The sequence below is a fragment of the Stegostoma tigrinum genome, chromosome 29, assembly GCF_030684315.1.
Source record: "Stegostoma tigrinum isolate sSteTig4 chromosome 29, sSteTig4.hap1, whole genome shotgun sequence".
Taxonomy (NCBI): Eukaryota; Metazoa; Chordata; class Chondrichthyes; order Orectolobiformes; family Stegostomatidae; genus Stegostoma; species Stegostoma tigrinum.
The window spans coordinates 527323-549394 of record NC_081382.1 but is presented as its reverse complement, the minus strand read 5'-3'; the positions used below and the strand labels follow the sequence as shown (position 1 = coordinate 549394).

The 22072-nt window shown below is 43.4% G+C and overlaps 1 protein-coding gene across 1 annotated transcript in view; it reads right to left on the bottom strand.

Moving 5' to 3' along the window:
* Nucleotides 1-2015: 2015 nt before the first annotated feature.
* Nucleotides 2016-22072, bottom strand: part of LOC125448494 (alpha-2-macroglobulin-like) — a 170493-nt gene continuing 150436 nt past the window's right edge. The window contains exon 37 of the mRNA XM_059638137.1: nt 2016-4140. Coding sequence (XP_059494120.1) covers nt 4132-4140 — 9 coding nt within the window. The 3' untranslated portion in view covers nt 2016-4131. The remainder of the gene's footprint in view (nt 4141-22072) is intronic.

Sequence of the window (22072 nt, the reverse complement as noted above, 5' to 3'; positions counted from 1 at the left end):
AGGCCTTGCAGTGTCAGGGATCAAGGGTAAGGGAAGAGGGCAGGAATGTGGTACTGAGATTCTATGAACATTGTGAAGCATGGTCAGGCTTGTAGGGGCGGATAGCCTACACCACCTGCTTTCTATGTTTGTCTGTTAGTGATAGACTACATTATACAGGTAGCAATGTTCAGTACAGATGTCTTGCTGACTGCATTGTTATGTGTTCTAGTAAAGTCAGCAACAAAGCTTCATTCTCAAGTGGTCAATCCTGTAATGTTTGGATGACGGAGTAGAAGGGTGGATTAGCAAGTTCGCGGACGAAACAAAGGTGGGTCACGTTGTGGTTAGTGTGGAGGGCTGTTTGAGTTTACAAAGGGACGTTGATAGAATGCAGGGCTTGGCTGAGAAGTGGCGGATGGAGTTTAACCCTGAAAAGTGTGAGCTGATTCATTTTCGAAGTACAAACTTGAAAGCAGAATATAGCGTTAACGGAAAGAGTTTTGGCAGTGTGGAAGAGCAGAGTGATCTTGAGGTTCATGTTCACAGTTCCCTGAAAGCTGCCACCCAGGTGGATAGAGTTGTGAAGAAGGTATATGGAGTGTTAGCTTTCATTAATCGCGGGATTGAGCTCAAGAGCCGTGAAGTCATGCTTCAGCTATACAAAAGCCTGGTTCGGCCACATCTGGAGTATTGTGTCCAGTTCTGGTCAGCTCATTACAGGAAAGCTATGAAAGTGTTTGAAAAGGTGCAGAGGAGATTTACCAGGATGTTGCCTGGAATGGACAGAAGGTCTTACAAGGAAAAATTGAGAGCGCTAGGGCTTTTCCCTTCAGAATGAAAAAGCATGAGAGGTAACTTGACAGAGGTGTACAAAATAAGCAGAAGTACAATTAGAGGAGACAGCCAGAGACTTTTCCCTTGGGTGGAGGTAGGTTTTACGAGGGGACGCTGTTTTAAATTGAAAGGAAGTAGCTATCAGGGAGACATCAGAGGTAGGTTCTTTGCTCAGAGAGTGGTAGGAGTGTGGAATGCATTGCATTGAGATGCATTTAAGTGGCTATTACATAGGCGTACAGATGATAGTATAAGGTAGCGTTGAAGGTTAGATAGACCTTAGGTTTCGGATCAAAGTTTGGCACAAGACAGTGCCGAAGGCCCTATTGTGTGCTGTACTGTTCTATGTTTGAAGCATATTTAATGGTAGTTGTCTTTTCCCTGTCATGAGGGATTTCAATTCGACAGGGTACATTTTTAAAATGATAGGAGAGATATTTAAAAAGGCATGAGGGACGTTTTTTTTGCACAGAGGGTTGTTCATGTGTGGAACAAACTTCCCGAGGAAGTGGTGCATTTTGGGTTACATTTATGACATTTAAAAGACATTTGGGTAAGTACATGAATGCAAATGGTTTGTAGGAATATGGGCAAGAAGCGGGCAGATGGCACTAGTTTTCCCTGGAATTACGGTTGGCATGCATTGGTCGGACCGAAGGGGCTGTTTCCATGCTGTCGGGCTCAATTTCTCTAAGTAAGAGGAACTAACAGAAAAGGTTAATCACCATCCTATTCTGAAAGTCTAAAGTGGAATCCCAGGGCTTCAAGGTTCTAAATCTGGTCTATTCCTGATGACTGAAAATTTGAGTACACGGATCAATTTAAATATTTGCAGGTTTTCTAAAAGTTGATAATAGTAGGAACTGTGAGGAGAACAGTGTTTCAATCTTTAACATGCTTAAAATAATTTTGAGGCATCAGCGGACAGATGAGGACCAATATGAAGAATAATTACAAGGTAGGACATGAAGGGACAGTGTAACATAAAGGATAGATATCAATAAGCAAAGCTGGGCAGCATTGTCATGACACTAGTGGGAGGGGATGCTGAAATAAGCCCCATTATTCTGCAAGTTGTCAGAAATATGCACTTAGCCACAAAATCACTCACATTTTTAATGGACTCACATTTGATTATCATCTCAGATGTGAGAAACTCACAAGCCTTTTGACAATTAACAAATGCCAAAACCCTTTAAAATAATGAATCTATCAATTAACAAGTGGCAAAATAGTGATTATTGATTTATACATAAATTTGCAGCGCATCCTCTTTGAATCTGAACATGTACACACATTTACTCACAAGCCAGACAGACAAGACAGAAAATCATGCAGAAATGTCATAGCTGAAGAAAAGGTGAGAGCAATGACTTCAGTTGATTAGGAATCCAACACCTAAATGTGGAATGATGTGCCTTTCTTTTCGTTCTGAGTGGAAAAGTTCACCTTATTGTTGATGACAGAAGTTCTTCAATTCATTCTTTGGTCAATTGAACTTAGGTCTTTGCTTGACTTGAAAGTTTTCTTTCCTCTTCTTTTCAAAGTCTTTTCGTGCTGGTTTTAGATAGAGGATCTGGGTCGGTGGAGGCTTGGAGGATCGAATGGCCTGTTCCAATGCTGTAATTTTCTTAGTTCTTTGAACAAGCTGATGAAAAATATCTTGCTTTTCTCCAAAAAATAACTGGCTGCATTGTCAGCAAGTTTCAACTGAAAAATTCAAATAGGGATTATAATTTAAATTGATAAATGAAAAAATGCAACAGCATGGAGTGGAGGCTCAAGAATGTCACCATGTGAAATGCTGATTCGCATAGATGGTGCAGCAATGAGGGGACAAATTGCCTGTTTCTACATTACAACAGTCTGTGTTTCAGGAGGAATGAGCACAGATACGCTGAATGAAAGTTGATGCAGGGAGGTGTGAAGATTTTTTTTGTGGGATGTAACTTTACAAACCTAATAGAGAAGAGAAAAAGAGGAACCTTGTTGATATCTGTGTAATTGTTAAAGATGCCAATGTGGATTGAGAACATGGGTCAATAATGCATGCAAAATCTGTATTAAGAGTTTGAAGAACACATGAAACCAAGTTCTGCAAACAATGGATACAGCTCTGATTCATCCTCAACTGGATATTTTATCTAGTTCTGCTGCTCCAGTCCAAGACGGATTTCAAGGTATGTGTGAAGAATAGTTCCAGGGACAAGGAGCTTCAGGAGTAGTTCAATTTGTTTATGCTGGCGAAGGAAATGTTGATGGAATATTTGCGAGACATACTTGACATCAGGAGAATGATGGACGGAGTCAAAAGGGAGAAAGTCTTCCCATTGATGGAAGGATCAAGAACAATAACACCCTGATTAAATTTATTTGGCAAAGTAAGCTGTTGGTAAATTGAAACAAAACAGTGAGTGGTTAAGATCAGGAATGTTAAATCAAGTCATGCAAAATAAAATTAGATTAATATTTGCAAAGTTATAACATGTAGAATAAAATGGGGAAAGAGGGGGATTTGTCCGGACAGAGAGCCAACCCTAACTTGATTGACAGAATGAACACTTTTCGTGCTATAACTATTCTGCCATTATTTGATTTCAAGCATTTGAAGCAATTTAGTTCAGTGGGAACAGTTTGGTTTCATTTCTGTGCCGATGGGAGGTGGTTGAGTTGGAGCAGCTGGCAAGTGTCTTCATCAAGGTGGCATGGTGGCTCAGTGGTTAGCACTGCTGCCTCATAGCACCAGGAACCTGGGTTCAATTCGATTCTCGGGCGACTGTGTGGAGTTTGCACATTCTCCCTGCATCTGCGTGTGTTTCCTTCTGGTACTCTGGTTTCCTCCCGCATTCCAAAAATATGCAGGCTCGACTGGATTGGCCATGCTAAATTGCCTGTAGTGTCAATTAGGTGGATGATAGGGGGATGGATCTGGGTGAGATGTTTGAGGGTGGGTGTGGACTTGTTGGGCCAAAGGGCCTGTTTCCACGCTGTAGGAATACTTAGACTGTTCAATGTAATGGGTGATTAGATATAGGCCCTGTACCTGGACTTGCAAATGTCACCTGTTGCCCTATAGTACAGATGATTGGTTTCTTGAACTCATCTTGCTTGCGTAATTCAGTGCTCTCGAGATACATCCCCGTGATTCACAGCTCTTTAGGGCTTTGTACCCACGCAGGCAGGTTCTGTCCTTGTTCCAAACAGCCACCTGTTGCCTCTTACCTCGTGATTGGGTTTCTTCATTCTCAATCATCAGTTCCTTCTGGTCATTATCCTGTCAGATCTTGCACCCCATGCATTGGATCGCAGGATGCTCTAAGGCTTCTGATAGTTAATGAAATGAACAATAAATTTAACTGGATATTTTATCGCACTCTTCAATTGGTATCTGAACTTGGACTGGGTCACCACATAAATAAATGTGTTTGTGCAGCAGTTCAAGTTCCGCAGCATATATCCACACTGGTCAAAGATATAAGCAGAATTGTAATCGAAGTGATGTGAAATATTAAAGAAATACAAAACGTTCACAAACCACAGAAGTATGAAACTGCCAGATATGGTGAAGAGTAACATAATAGACTTCCTTCTATTTTCCATCTCTGGATCACCACAATTCTGCCCATTAGTCTGAGTCCTCAGTGTTGCACGGACTTGACTGACCAGTAAAATATGCCTGACTGTCAAAGCGTTGAGCAACAGAATTAAAGTGAATGGGATCAATGGGGTTAAAATCTTATCAATAATCTTAAAGCCAATCCATCCAGGGTCAGTAAAATAGCTTGGCTTAGTCATACAGAACCATGGCACATTGTTGATTAACATTTTAGCTTCAAATCTAAAATAAAAGGGAAGATTTTTGAAACAGAGCAGAATGCAGGTTGTCACTAATACTGCAAATGAAGTTTTCTGGTTGCAATATTTGATTGCAAACTTCCTACAACAAATGGCTACAAATCGGTCAAAGGAGAATGTGACGGTGAACCAGATGGAACAACCTATGGCTGCACGATGCAAGACATAGAGAACACTGCACAAAGGAGTAATGTCCAGAAAATGCATGAGAAAACCACTGTTCCTGTAATAATAATAACGAAAACGCCTCAGTATAATCTCAGTCATAATGACTATTAGATCCGCTGTCGCCATGGCCACCAGATAACAAGTTGTGCATTTGGAGAGGCCACACTTTCTTCGGGACAGGATGCCTACCGCCAATAAATTGACTGTAAGACAGAGAGGTGAACATAAGCTTAAAAATACTGATCATATTTTCTCTGTCTCTATGCATAGCTGTCAGGGGCTGTCTATTTAGTACTCAAAAATTATTGATTGCAAACATTTCTGAATTTACATAACCACAGCCACAATATTCACCCATGTCCATTCTCTTCCATTCCAGTTTTAACAGATGGGAGAGTAGGTATATCAGGATGTTAATATTGAAATCATGCTGAGAGATTTGGATTGAATGCTGTGTGCTGGTATAGACCAATTGGATCGCTATACATGCTGCAGCAATATGCAAGAGTATTGACCAAATCTGCAGAGAGAATAATGTATTGCATGGTGATGAAAGTGTAGTATTATTCAGTTCAGAAGTGGCTCTTCAGCCTATTGAGTCTGCACCTTAAAACAATTGTTCCAAATCTATACTAGTCCTACTTTCAGCTTGACAAATAGCCACAGCCACAGTTTTCACATGTTGACTCCAAGATCGGATTGAATGCACCATGGTAAATCCAAGCCTTAGGGCTATTCAGGATTGGACACTCCCACATCATCTAGTATCTGCACAATGTCACCTCATTTTCCCTTTAAAATCCTCTGGGTGGTAATTATCAAAGCCTTTTCAGGAGCCCTCCAGCAAATACAATGAGATGAGCACACTTTCAGTGAGTCCTGACCTCTAAACTTCGAGGTCATCATTTACTTCCATTGACTGACTTCTGCACCATTCCCCACCTACAGCCATGACACCAATTTTATCCTCCCATTGTTCTGCCCTCAGCCAGATCCCACATTTTCTCTCAATTATATTGGGCCCTTCACCACATCCCCACACTATTGATTCAGTGTTAGATTTTGCAAAACCTCATGCAAGCTGTTCACTCCTTCTATGTCCCATGTGCTCTCGTGTGAAATATAGATAATCGCTGATCTGACACCCAACCTTCCAAACTGACTGAACTGTAGGAAAATGTCATTGAGTTTCCAGTTTAATTTCATGATAACAAGACTCTATCACCCAGGGTATAATTAGTAGGAGATTTTGAAATTTGAATAACCAAAACTACTGCGTAAGCATGAGGATTGTATTCTAGTGAGAGGCACAACACCCTGCAAGAAAGCAAATAACATTGGACACAATCCATTTGTTTCTGTGTGGTCAGAGATGGCAAAGATATTAATTGTTCTCCTCCCCAGGTACAAACAAGATTACATTGAAGCCACAACAGCCCTCCCCACCAGCACCAGAAACTCCTGTTGGATGCCTGAATTCAACACAGATTACAGTCTGAAAACAGCCGCAGTTGGGGCATTTATTTAACCCTGGAATGTTAGTACAAGAGGATCCACAAAGTCACTTCAAATTTTGAAATGTTCTCTTGGAACACTGCACTCTCCATGAACATAATCAGTTCTCTCCTGAGTATCAAGGACATCTTCTTGTTGTTTGAGGAATGGACAGCACCTGGTTTTAAATCCTTCAAATTGAATTTTGAAATATCTGAGGCCTGGTGTAGATATTGTCAGAGTTTACATGAATTTATTCGGAAACCGGCTGCAGGATCCTTCTTTCCTGCCTGAATGCCAATCTACTGAACTCTGCTTGGCTTCCACGCCAGATCATAGAGTCATCGAGTCATAGAGCATGTAAATAGACCCTTTGGCTCAATTCGTTCAAACCAACCAGGTATTCTAAACTGAACTATCCATTTTGCTTATGTTTGGCCAATATCCATCTAAAATTTTCCTATATGTGTACCAGTCCAGATGTCTTTTAAATGTTGTCATTGTACCGACCTCTACCACTTCCTCTGGCAGCTGATTCCATCTACACACCACCCGCTGTGTCAAAACTTTGCCCCTCATGTCTCTTTTAACTCTTGCCCTTCTCACCTTAAACCTATGCTGTCTTGTTTTGGACTCCCCTACCCTCAGCAAAAGACATTGTCTATGCACTTTATCTATTGTCCTCATGATTTTATAAACCTTGCAGAAGTCAGCCCTCAACTTCCTCAGCAGCTCCAGTGAAAAATGTTCCAGTCCACCCAGCCTCTCCAATAACTCAAACCTTCAAGTCTTAGGAGCTTCCGAGCACCCATTTCTAGTTTAATAACTTCCGTCCTAGAGAAGGGAGACCAGAAGGGTCCAGACCCTTAATGTCAACTTTCCCACTCCTGCGATGCTGTCTGATCTGCTGTGCCTCGTCAGCATAGAACATAGAACAGAGAAAACTACAGTGCAGTGCAGGCCCTTCAGCCCTCAATGTTGCGCCGAACTGTGAAACCAAACTGAAGCCCATCAAACCGTCACAATTTCATTATTATCCATATGTTTATCAAATGACCTTTTAAATGCCCTTCAACTTGGTGAGTCTACTCTTGTTGCAGGCAGGGCATTCCATGCCCTTACTACTCACCGAGTAAAGAACCTACCTCTGACATTTGTCTGACATCTATCATCCCTCAATTTAAAGCTATGTCCCTTCGTGCTAGCAATCTCCATCCGAGGGAAATGGCTCTCACTGTGCACCCTATCTAATACTCTGATCATCTTTGGACGGCACGGTGGCTCAGTGGTTAGCAATGCAATCTCACAGCACCAGGGACCCGGGTTCAATTCCAGCCTCAGGTGACTGTCTGTGTGGAGTCTGCATGTTCTCCCCGTGTCTACGTGGGTTTCCTCCGGGTGCTCCAGTTTTCTCCCACAGTCCAAAGATGTGCAGGCTAGGTGGATTGGCCATGCTAAAATTGCCCATTGTGTTCAGGGGTGTGTGGGTAATAGGGGGATGGGTCTGGGTGGGATGCTTCAAGGGGCGGTGTGGACTTGTTGGGCCGAAGGGCCTGTTTCCACACTGTAGGGAATCTAATATAAATTAATCTAATCTTGTATGTCTCTATTAGGTCAGCTCTTAACCTTCTTCTCTCTAACGAAAACAGCCTCGAGTCCCTCAGCCTTTCCTCATAAGACCTTCTATCCAGACCAGGCAACATTCTGGTGAAGAGATAATGTGATCTGGAGATGCTGGATAATCCAAGATAACAAAGTGTGGGGCTGGATGAACACAGCAGTCCAAGTAGCATTTCTGGAGCACAGAAGCTGGCGTTTTGGGCCAAGACCCTTTATCAGAAAAGGGGGATGAGAGAGGATTCTGAAATAAATAGAGAGAGGGAGGGAGGCGGACTGAAGATGGATAGAGGAGAAGATCGGTGCAGAGATGAGTATGATGGGGAGGTTTGGAGGGGATAGGTCAGTCTGGGGAGGGGGCAGGAAGAGGTTAGTAGTTAGGAAATAGAGGTGCAGATTGAGGTGGGAGGAGGGGATAGGTGAGAGGAAGAACAGGTTAGGCAGGTGGGGATGAGCTGGGCTGGTTTCGGGATGCAGTGGCGGGAGGGGAGATTTTGAAGCTGGTGAAATCCACATTGAGACGATTCAGCTGCAGGGTTCCCAAGCAGAATATGAGTTGCTGTTCCAGCAACCTACAGGTGGCATGATTACGGCACTGCAGGAGGCTCAGGATGGACATGCCATCTCAGAAATGGGAGGGGGAGTTGAAATGGTTCGCAACTGGGAGGTGCAGTTATTTATTGAGAGCTGAGAGTAGGTATTCTGCAAAGTGGTCCCCAAGTCTCTGTTTGGTTTCCCCAATGTAGAGGATGCCACACCGTGCACAGCAGATGCAGTTTACCACATTGGCGGATGTGCAGGTGAACATCTGCTTGATGTGGAAAGTCATCTTGGGGCCTGAGATTGGGGTGAGGGAGGAGGTGTGCGGGCAGGTGTAGCACTTCTTGCAGTTTCAGGGGAAAGTGCCAGGTGTGGTGGGGTTGGAGGGGAGTGTGGACCGGACAAGGGAATCTCGGAGAGAGTGGTCTCTCCGGAAGGCAGACAAGGGTGAGGTTGGAAAAATGTCTTTCGTGGTGGTGTCAGATTGTAGGTTGCAGAAGTGTCAGAAGATGATGCATTGTATGCCTAACCTGTTCTTCCTCTCACCTATTCCCACCTCAAGCTCCACCTCCATTTACTACTTACTAATCTCATCCCATCCACTTGACCTATCCGTCCTCCCCGGACTGAAGTATCCCATCCTACCTCCCCACCCATACTCTCCTCTCCGCCTATCTTTTCCTCTATCCATCTTCAGTCCGCCTCCCCCTCTCTCCCGATTTATTTCAGAATCCTCTCCCCATCCCCCTTTTCTGATGAAGGGTCTAGGCCCAAAAGGTCAGCTTTTGTGCTCCTCAGATGCTGCTTGGCCTGCTGTGTTCATCCAGCCCCACACTTTGTTATCTAAAATCCTGGTAAACCTCCTCTGCATCCTTTGCAATGTTTCCACACCCTTCCTATAATGTGGCAATCAGAACTTTACGCAACACTCCAAGTGCAGCCGCACCAGAGTTTTGTACAGCTGCAACATGACCTCATGGCTCCGAATTCAATCCCTCTATCAATAAAACCTAACACACCGTCCACCTTCTTAACCCGATCAAACTGGTGGCAACATTCCAGGATCTATGTACATGGACCCTGAGATCTCGCTGCTCATCCACATTACCAAGAATCTTACCATTAGCCCAGTACTCGGTATTCCTGTCACTCCTTCCAAAGTGAATCACCTCACACTTTTCCACATTAAACTCCAATTGCCACCTCTCAGCCCATCTCTGCAGCTTATCTATGTCCCTCTGTAACCTGCAACATCCTTCCGCACAATCCATTTTATCGACTCTGACTTCCAGCATCTTCCAGTTGCAGGAAACTATGTTGTTGCCTTTTGCTGAACATGGTGTATTGCATTTGAAATTGACAGGACTGAGTTTAATATGTCACATGACATTGAAATGGCCAGGGAGGACATGGATTGAGAAGGCAGGCATCTGGGAATTGTCATGCTAGATGACCAAACAACTATACTACTTGTCTATTCGTGAATAATCAGTAATATTTTAAAAGAAAACACTTATGTGCATGTGAGAGACAATTGGAACTGCAGATGCTGAAGAATCCGAGATAACAAGGTGTGGAGCTGAATGAACACAGCAGGCCAAGCAGCATCTTTGGAGCAGGAAAGCTGATGTTTCGGGCCTAGACACTTCATGAGAAGAAGCTGATTCTGATGAAGGGTCTAGGCCCAAAACGTCAGTTTTTATGCTTCCAAGATGCTGCTTGGCCTGCTGTGTTTATCCAGCTCCACGCCTTGTTATCTTACTTTTGTGTATGTGCCTGTACGTATGTTAGAAAGAGACAAAATACATGAATGGCAATGTGCCTCTTGATCAGAAGCATAAAACTGAATTGAGTTGGGAACAATGTTAAAATAGGACCGAAAATTAATGAAAACACGACAAGCCATTACTGACTTGCTTGCAGCCCCCTGAGATACATTAGCATTCATAATGAGATAATGGAGAAGGATGTCATTTGATTTTTTTGTGGTAATTAAACCAAAATCGGGAGATTACAATGATCAGTGATAATATGGAATGTTGTTGCCCATGAAGAACCCAGACATCTCATGTCCGAGGGAGTGAGAATGGAAATGAAACTGACCATGGGTGGAAATGAGGATATTTATCAATAGTACCTGATCCTTAGTAGTTGATAACTAAATGATTGATGAACATAACAATGCATCTCTTCCAACGTCTAAAACATTGCTACAAACACCTCCCACCCACCGCCAAGGCTGTTTTAAATCTCTCTCCTCTCACCTTAAAAATTCAGTTAGCTCCAAAAACTGAGAACAGCAGTTCCAGCCAATTCTTGTTCTTTACCACTAAGAAGACCCTGCAGCATGCCTTTGCAAAAATATGCATTCAATAGATATTTTTGAATCAAACAGATCAGCACACGTTCGGCACAGATGGGAGTTGATTTCAGGTCTCCTGTCTCATAGGGAGGGGCTCTACCGTTGCACACCAAAACCATTACTTTTTTGATCAATTGGTTCACAGCTGATCATTTGTGAGGCACTAATAGTACAGATATGTCTCTCGTGCAGTATGCCATACTAACAACTTTGGTTTAATCAGCTGTTCAGAAGAATGTGCCTGCATAAGTAGCAAAAAGAAAGGTTGAACGTTAATGCTCTGTGACAATTGATAGTACACTGAAACAATCGCTGGGAAAAATCTGCGCATTAGATTGGAATGAATGCTTAACTGGTCAAGTTCATGCAATGTCTTTTGACAAAAAAACAGTCAGAGACTGGGAATTCAGCAGAGATTCATTCATCTCTGACTCCTCAGCACTTTCCACGATTACTAGTCTCCAAGTCAGGATTGTGAAGACTGGATACCATTCGCTTCAATAAATTTGTTCCAATCAACACTTGTCAATTCCCCAGGGCAAATCAATCACCTGTGCCGACCAGATAAACATTCATTTAGATGTTCACATTGTCAGCAGTTGGCACCATCTGTAGCATACATTGTAGTAACTCTGAATATTCTTTGAAAAATGGCCTTCCACACTCAACTTGCAAAATGGCAGGAGACATGTGGGATATTGGATGTTCCTGGCCATACCAAAGAAACCTGGTTTTGAATTGCATGTTTGCAGTTTTACTGCCCAATTTCGGGTCCAAGAAGCTCTAACTACAGCTCTAACAATGACCTATGTATTTTGACTGTGGACTGCAACATTTTAAGAAGCTACCTCAGAATGAACTTCGAAGTTACAATGAGCGACTGAGAGAAATGTTGACATTCCATGAATGTTTGACAAACAAACAATCAGTAGATATAAGCAGCAAAATGGGGTCAATTTGTTGGGTACCTCATTTCAGTTCATAAGCTCCACTCAGTAGAATTTAGAACATTGAACATAGAACGATACAGCGCAGAACAGGCCCTTCGGCCCTCGATGTTGCGGCGACCTGTGAACTAATCTAAGCCCCTCCCCCTACACTATTCCCATCATTATCCATATGCTTATCCAAGGACTGTTTAAATGCCCCTGATGTGGCTGAGTTAACTACATTGGCAGGCAGGGCGTTCCGCGCCCTTACCACTCTCTGAGTTAAGAACCTGCCTCTGACATCTGTCTTAAATCTATCACCCCTCAATTTGCAGCTATGCCCCCTTGTACAAGCTGAAGTCATCATCCTCGGTAAAAGACTCTCACTGTCCACCCCATCTAATCCTCTGATCATCTTGTATGTCTCCATTAAATCCCTTCTGAGCCTCCTTCGCTCCAATGAGAACAGACCCAAGTCCCTCAGTCTTTCTTCATACGGCCTGCGCTCCAGACCAGGAAACATCCTGGTAAATCTCCTCTCCACCTTTTCCAATGTTTCCACATCCGTCCTGTAATGGGGCGACCTGAATTGCATGCAATATTCCAAATGAGGCCGCACTAGCGTTTTGTATAGTTGCAGCATGACACCATGGCTACAGAACTCAATTCCTCTACCAATAAAACCTAACACACCGTAAGCCTTCTTAACAGCACCATCAACCTGGGTGGCAACTTTCAGGGATCTACGCACATGGACACGAAGATCCCTCTGCACATCCATACTCCCAAGATTCTTTCCATTGACCCGGTATTCTGCCCTCCTATTATTCCTCCCAAAGTGACTCACCTCACATCTAAGATAATAAAATGTGAGGCTGGATGAACACAGCAGGCCAAGCAGCATCTCAGGAGCACAAAAGCTGACGTTTCGGGCCTAGACCCTTCATCAGATGAAGGGTCTAGGCCCGAAACGTCAGCTTTTGTGCTCCTGAGATGCTGCTTGGCCTACTGTGTTCATCCAGCCTCACATTTTATTATCTTGGAATTCTCCAGCATCTGCAGTTCCCATTATCTCTGATACTATTTTCACCTCACATCTATCTGTGTTAAACTCCATTTGCCACCTTTCGGCCAAATTCTGCAGTTTATCCAAGTCTCCCTGCAACCTGCAACATTCTTCCACACTGTCCACCACTCCATCGACTTTAGTATCATCTGCAAAACTTACTAACCCATCCACCAATGCCTTCGTCCAAGTCATTTATAAAAATAGCAAACTGCAGTGGTCCCAAAACAGATCCTTGAGGCACACCACTAGTAACTGGACTCCAGGCTGAATATTTTCCATCAACCACCACTTGTTGCCTTCTTACAGAAAGCCAGTTTCTGATCCAAACTGCTAAATCTCCCTCAATCCGGTGCCTCTGTATTTTCTCCAATAGCCTACCATGAGGAACCTTATCAAAGGCTTTACTGAAGTCCATGCACACCACATCAACTGCCCTTCCCTCATCCACATGCTTGTTCAGACACAGTCAATAACATTTAAGCACAGGGTAAATGTTTCAATGCTGGAGTGTGTCCTTACTGAGGGCATTTCAGTTGTAAGGAATACTCCACTTATTACAATACCTGTGAAATTGTCTGAAGTTTCCCTCACAAACTACGATGTCCCATCAAAGATGATAGCTTTTAATCCAGGGCATTATTAAACTAAGATTTATTTTCAGTGGAGGCAATGTAATAAAATGTTTATGATATATGTAAATGACTTGGAGGAAGGTGCAGGTGGTCTGATCAGCAAGTTTGCAGATGACACTAAGATTTGTGGAGTAGCAGATAGTGAAGGGGACTGTCAGCGATTACAGCAAAATAACGGTAGACTGGAGAGTTGGGCAGATAAATTGTAGATGGAGTTCAATCCGGGCAAATGCGAGGTGATGCATTTTGGAAGATCTAATTCAAGAGCGAACTCTTCAATAAATGGAAAAGTCTCAGGGAAAATTGATGAACAGAGAGGTCTGTATGTTCAGGTCCATTGTTCCCTGAAGGTGACACCGCAGGTCAATAGGGTGGTCAAGAAGGCATGTGGCATGCTTTCCTTCATTGGACAGGGTATTGAGTACAAGAGTTGGCAGGTCATGTTGCAGTTGTATAGGACTTTGGTTCGGCCACATTTGGAGTACTGTGTACAGTTCTGGTCGCCACATTACCAAAAGGATGTGGATGCTTTGGAGAGGGTGCACAGGAGGTTCATCAGCATGTTGCCTGGTATGGAGGGTGCTAGCTATGAAGAGAGGTTGAGCAGATTAGGATTATTTACATTAGAAAAACTGATATTGAGGGTGGACCTGATTGAGGTCTACAAAATCATGAGGGGTCTAGACAGGATGGATAGCAAAAAGCTTTTTCCCAGAGTGGGGGCCTCAATTACTAGGGGTCATGAGTTCAAAGTGAGAGGAGGAAAGTTTAAGGGAGATTTGCGTGGAACGTTCTTTACACAGAGGGTGCTGGATGCCTGGAACGCGTTGCCAGCAGAGGTGGTAGACGCAGACACGTTAGCGTCTTTTAAGATATATTTGAACAGGCACATGGATGGGCAGGGAGCAAATGGACACAGACCGTTAGAAAATAGCTGACAGTTTAGACAGAGGATCTTGATCAGCGCAGGCTTAAAGGGCCGAAGGGCCTGTTCCTGTGCTGTAATTTTCTTTGTTCTTTGTTCTTTGTCAGAGATAATTCTGGATAATGCGGTCAGAAAATTATCACTGTTTGGGCATCTATACGGCCATCACCACTCTTCATTGTGATACATTACCAGCGACGGGTCAAAACCAAATACAGTCAAAAGTACACAATTCGTTGGTGAGAGGCACTTACCAGGGACACCAATAGCAGCAAGAGCCGTATAGTATATCTTCCTGATACTGTTAAATGTTTCAAGCATTTTCATTGTGAAGTGATCTGGTTATTTGTGCTGAAGAGATCTCTCAAGTTCAGCTCAGAAGCAACTTATTATCAGAACTTTGAATTTATTCTCTGCAGGATCTCCACTGGGACATTGTGTTTACTACATTGTTCACTTATTTTTAAAGGTGAGCATGCAAATGACGACATCAAGTTGAGTTCATATTCTCACAGAATAGATTTTAACTTACGGAAATTTATTTGCAAAGGCTGAATGGCTGATAGTTTGGCTCACACTGAATATATGTATATTGAAACAACACATTTTATTCCCAAAACAAAAACTTGAAAACATACCAGAATCATGTAAGGTCCAATTTTGTTTTATATTTTTACCACTATAACATGGTGGGCCTGTGGAATTCAATGCCATGGAGCGCAGTGGAGGCCAGGACATTAAATGTCTTCAAGGCGGAGATTGATAAATTCTTGGTCTCATAAGGAATTAGGGGCCACGGGGAGAGTACAGGGAAGTGGAGTTGAAATGACCATCAGCCATGATTAAATGGTGGAGTGGGCTTGATGGGCCAAATGGCCTCACTTCCACTCCGATGTCTTATGGTCTTATCAATTGAATGTTCGAGTGCCTCTCTGATGCACATGAGATTCAGGTTGCACATTTCAGGAGAAAGATTTCTCTCTTTATCTCTTGTGTGTGTCTCTCTCTCTTTTTTCATTCTTTTTTCCCTTGTTTGAAGGGGACACATTGTTTCTCCTGCCTTTCCCAAAATTTTGCACCACCTCCAAATTTTACCCCCAAGTTCTGTCCCTCCCCTTAACAGCTGAGTGTCTGATGCTCCCTGAACAACCTCAATGATACATACACAATGGGGACACCCATTCCACGATTCACTGCCCTATCATATATTCTTTGATTCTCAGGCTCTCTTGTGGACCTTGACAAAATCTCTTGCTTGTCTCTTTTGCCCTGTGATGCACTTACTATGAAAACACTCTTCCCCATCTCTTTTTCTCAGCCCCTCCTGCTCACATACACGCTCTGAAGAACAATCCCCCTCTCTCTCTGTCCCTTTCAGATTCTCACTCTGAAGGAACTCAGCCTCATCAGATTCAGACAAAATGATTCCAGTCTCAATAGATTCTCACGCAGTGTCTTTCTGCACTCACCAGGTTCATATTACAAAAAGATCCCAGTCTAGACAGATTGAAACACAGAATGATTACATTTTAGTCAGATTCACACTCAATAATTCCATTCTCGTCAGCCTGAGACAAAGAATGATTTCACTCTGACCAGGCTCACAATCAGAATCATTCTGTGCTCATCAAATTCACTTTCAGAATAATTTTGGTCGAGTCAGATTTCCATCAGAATTATGCTGGTCTAGTCAGATTCAAATTCAGAGAGCGAATTGTCTACGAAACACACTGTTACGTATTTACGGTCGGAATGATTCTGGACTGGACAGATTGAGACATAGATTGATTCCAGTACAGTCTGATTCACACTCAGGACAATTGCAGTCTTCCAATCAGAGTCAAATTCAGAATGATTTCAGTATCGCAGATTCAAACTCAGAATTATCCCTCGCAATGATTCTGGAATAATCAGATTCATACTCAGGATGTTTCTAGTTTAGCCGGAGGCACAATCACAATAATATTTACACTCAGAATTAATCCAATCCAATCAAATTCGAATTTGGAATGATTCTGGTCCACTCACATTAACACTCAGAATAATTTCAATCTTGTCAGATTCAAGCTCAGGGTGATGCCAGTCTAGTCAGATTCACATTACCAGGTATGATCTCAATGTGGTTGACTCTCAACTGCCCACGGGGCCATTAGGGAGGGAAATAATGCTGGCCAAGTCAGCATGCCCATATCTTGATAAATAAGTTAAAAAATATTCAAATGATTGGGTCAGCTACTCGTCACATTCAGAATATTCTAGCCTTGTAAGATTCACACACAGGATGTCAACAGTCCTTTTTTCTGATGAAGGGTCTTGGCCTGAAATGTCAGCTTTTGCGCTCCTAAGATGCTGTGTGGCCTGCTGTGTTCATCCAGCCCCACACTGTTACCATGCTAACAGTCCAGATGGATTGTTACGTACACTGATTCTGCTCCCATTAGATTCACACTCAGAACCATCCTGCTTTTGTTCTCTTCACATTCAGAATGATTCAAGTCTCTTCAGATTCAGTGTTGAATGATTCTGGTCTTGTCAAATATATCTCATAGTCATCTTGTACTGGTCAGATTCGCATTCATAATCATCTTGGTCTCGTCAGATTCACGCTGAATCAGATTCAGTAGCAGCAGCATTCACCACTTACAAGATGCACCACAGAAATTCACCAAAGTTCTTCAGGTCACACCTTCCAACCCACAATCACAATCCAGATGCCTTTTAAATATTGTAATTTTACCTGATTCCACCACTTCCTCTGTCAGTTCACTCCATACAAACATATCACCTTCTGAGAGAAAATATTGCCCTTCAGGTCCCTTTTAATTTTTTTCCCCTCTCGGCTGAAACCCATCCTGTCTAGTCTTGGACTCCCTGCCCCTGGGGAAAAGATCTTGGGTTTCCATATCCCTCACAAATTTACAAACTTCTCTAAGGTCACCCTTCAACTTCCAATGCTCCAGGGAAAAATGCCCCAGTCTCTTCCACCTCTCCCGATAGCTCAAAACCCCCCAGTCCCAGTAACGTCTTTGTAGATCTTGGCTGGACCCTTTTATGTTTAACAACATCCTTCCGATAGGAAGGAGACCATAAATGAATAAAATATTCTAAAAATAGCTTAGCCAATATCCTGCACAGCTGCAACATGACATCCCAACTCCTGTACTCAATGCACTGATCAATGACGGCAAGCACGCCAAATGCCTTTTTCACCACCCTGTCTACCTGTGACTCCATTTTCAAGAAACAACGAACATGCAGGCTTGTGGTCTCTTTGTTCAGCAACACTCCCCAGGGCTCTACCATTAACTACATAAGTCCTGCCCTGATTTGCTTAACCAAATGCAACACCTCACATTTACCTCAATTAAACTCCATTCTCCATTCCTCAGCCCATGGGCCCATCTGTTCCTTAAGTACATTCCCATGTGCTGCTCATTCCCAGGTATTTGTTATTCTCGACATAAACCACCTCTAATTGCTCCAATTAGTCACTCAGGTCAACAATCTACAACATAGAGTACATTGACAGACTCTGCTGTCTCTCACGAACACAAGGGGAGGCAATGGCCGAGTGGTATTTTCACTGGACTGTTAATCCTGATACTCAGATAATGTTCTGGGTAGATAGTAGATGGTGGAATTTGAATTCAATAAACATCTGAAATTAAGAGTCGAATGGTGACCATGAACCAGTGATTATCAGAAAAACCCACCTGGTTCACCAATGTCCTTCAGGGAAGGAAACTGCCATCCTTCCCTGGACTGGCCAATATGTGACTCTAGATCCACAGCAATGTGGTTGACTCTTCACTGTCCTCTGGGCATTAGGCACTAAATGCTGGCCTAACCAGTGATGCCAACATCCCACGAATGAATTTTAAAAACAAAACTCCTCAATCATCTTGTTCAATAACTGTGCAGCAGGCATGATAACCTTGAAATCAGGACAGAGTCCATATCCTCAGCTTGCACTCAAGATACAGCACAGCATTAAGAGACTCAGCCAATCAGATGAGGCAACAGAACTATACCACCTACCTGCACATGGAGATCAAGAAACTGGAGAAACATGGCATCACCACCAGCCATAACCAAGCCTCCCCAGGCACCACAGTTGAAAGCGGTGCCACCACAGCAAAATCCATCATCAACTTATCTGACCACAACCGTATGAAATCAAAATTCTGAGCTGAGGGCTCAATTTCTGCTGCATCACCAAAATGTTCCCCAATGGTCTCATGGCAGACACAGAGGAGTTCATCAGGAGAATAAGACTTCTGAAATTCTTCAACAGACCCAAAGATGTCAGCGGTGAATCCAAAGAGATAACCATTGAACCGGAGCAGTCAACAGAAAGGTCTGCAGTGGAACAGCCAAAGGAGGAGTCAAATTGGAAGCACACCCCAGAGGGCTGCTACCCAAGGCTCGAAATGTATGATCAAGCCATCAGGAAAGACGTGAGTCCCAGATTAATCAGCCACACGCAAGGTTGTGCAAAACATCACCTAAGCACAATGCAAGGCCATCTCAAGACCAATCACAACATTGTTATCACACCAGCAGACAATGGGGGATCTATCATCATACAGAACTGACAGACTGCTTCAAAGAAGTATGCCAACAACTGAACAGCCAGGAACATGACAGACAACTCTCTGCTGATCCGACCAGAGAACACCCCCATAAACTCAACAGACTGATCAAAACCTTTGATCCAGTCCTACAAAGCACTCTCCACAGTCTTATCCTGTGTACTTCTCATGTAGGGGGCTTCTATGGCCTTCCGAAGATTCACAAAATCAACACGCCTGGCTGTCCCATCCATTCAGGCAGTGGGGCCCTGTATGAAAACTTCTGGAGCTATGTCAAGGGCATCTTGAATCCCATTGTACAAATAGCCTCCAGCTTCTGTGGTGATACCACAGGTTTCCTACAGGAACTCAGCACCCACAGACAAGTTACATCAGAAACACTGCGTGTCACAACAGAGTTACAGCACTCTACACCAATCAGCAATGTACTCAATCAGTCCTTAATACCAACAACTGCCAATTTCCAGACGGCATTCTGCAACTCATCCACTTCATCCTCGACCACAATGATCTTCATTGACCGGACCTTCATTCAGACACACGGAACAATACCCCAATATGCCAAAATGTTCATGCACAAGTTTGAATGAGACTTCTTTACAATGCAGGAGTTCTAACCAATGTCATACACGAGAAACAATAACTACGTTTTCTTCCTGTGGCCTCATGGTGAGGAATCACTGAAACAACAACATTGTGATGTCAACAAGTTTTATCCCACTGTTGGACTTACTGTGGACTACGTTTTAGAATCAGTCTGTTTTGGGGCCACTGCTGTTTGTCATTTTCATAAATGACGTGGATGAGGGCGTGGAAGGATTGGTTGGTAAGTTTGCGGATGACACTGAAGTCGGTGGAGTTGTGGATAGTCCGGAAGGATGTTGCAGATTACAGAGGGACATAGATAAGCTGCAGAGATGGACCAAGAGGTGAAAAATGGAGTGGAAATGAGGAAAAGTGTGAGGTGATTCACTTTGGAAGGAGTAACAGGAATACAGAGTACTGGGCTCATGGTCAGATTCAAGGTAGTGTGAATGAGCAGAGAGATCTCGGTGTCCATGTGCATAATCCCTGAAAGTTGCTAGCCAGCTTGATAGGGTTGTTAAGAAGGCATACAGTGTGTTAGGTTTTATTGGGAGAGGAATTGAGTTTCTGAGACATGACGTCATGTTGCAGCTGTACAAAACTCTTGCACGGCCGCACTTGGAGTATTGCATGCAGTTCTGGTCACTGCATTATCGGAAGGATGTGGAAACATTGGAAAGGGTGAAGAGGAGATTTACTAGGATGTTGACTGGTATGGAGGGAAGGTGTTTTGAAGAAAGGCTGAGGGACTGGAGGCTGTTTTCTTTCGAGAGAAGTAGGTTAAGAGGTGACCTAACAGAGACATACAAGATGAGCAGAGGATTAGATAGGATGGACAGTGAGAGCCTTTTTCCTCAGATGGAGATGGCTAGCATGAGGGGACATAGCTTTAAATTGAGGGGTGATAGATATAGGACAGATATCATAGGTAGGTTCTTTACACAGAGAGCAGTAATGCCCTGCCTGCACGGTAGTAGTAGACTCGGCCAGTTTAAGGGCATTTAAAAGGTCATTGGATAAACATATGGATAATAATGGAATAGTGTAGGTGAGATGGGCTTCAGTTTGGTTTCACAGTTCGGCGCAACCTTGAGGGCTGAAGGACCTATACTGCGCTGTAGTGTTCTATGTTCCAATCTATTCTTGGAAACACACTTCTCCATCAGGGGCAGACATCTCAAAACCTCACTCTACCACAAGCTTAAGGATAAGCTCATGATGCTGCACTTCTCTAGCTACCTCCCTAAACATATTAAAACAGCAATCCCCTGACAACAAGACCTCCACAGACACAGGATGTGGTCAGATGTTAGGGAATGCACTCGATGCCCGAAGGTGTTGAAAGATGCCCTCATTAAAACAGGATACAATACTCAACTGATTGATCACCAATTTTATCATGCCACAGCAAAAAACTGTCATGTGATCCTCAGAAGACAGAACACGGTACCCTTCATTGTCCAGTACTTCTCACAGCAGAGAAAACCAAGCCATGTTCTTAACAGCCTTCAACACAATTTCAATGACGATAATACCTCACCACGATCTTCTCTATGCCTCCAGCCCACCCCTTCAAACAACCACCAACCTTAAACAGACCATTGTTCACAGCAAGTGACCCAGACTTCAGGACAACATCAAACACAACACTATACAACCCTGTCCTGGCAACCTCTGCAAGACATGCCAGATCATCGACATGGACATTACCACCGCGTGTGGCAATGTGACTCGGCCAATGTTGCCTATCTCATACACTGCAGGCAAGGGTGTCCTGAGACATGGTACATCAGTGAGATCATACAGATGTTACAACAATGGATGAACACCTCAGGAGTCAAGGACACTAATCCTCTGATCTTCGGGTAAGCGTTCTCCAAGGTGGACTTTGAGATACACAACAATGCAGAATTGTTGAGCAGAGGCTGATAGCCAAGTTCCATACCCATGAGGATAGCGTCAATCATGATCTTGGGTTCAGGTGACCCCACTACACTATATAATCCTGCATACACACTCAAACACATGCACACAAACACACATTTTCTCTCTCACCCAATCACATGCCCTCACTTACACAGGCTATCTCTCTCTCTCTCGCACACACACACACACACACACACACACACACACGCACGCACGCACGCACGCACGTGCGCACACACACACATATTCTATCACAGACACATTCTCTTGAGCGTGCACACACATGCACCCTCACTCTTTCTCTCTCTCTCTTTCTCACACACATGCGCACGCGCACATATGTGCGCACATGTGCGTGCGCATAAATTATTTCATTTAAGATGTCTCAGTAGTTGCAGATACATTCTGTTTGCTCAAAAGAAAACCTGACTCCTGACATATAGGGGTTCAAAGCAAAACCTCACACCTAAAATGCATCATCTGACCTGAGATGTCACCTCTTGTATACATTGATAAAACATCAAATTGTCTCAGGACTATGACTTGAAAGGAATCTAGATTT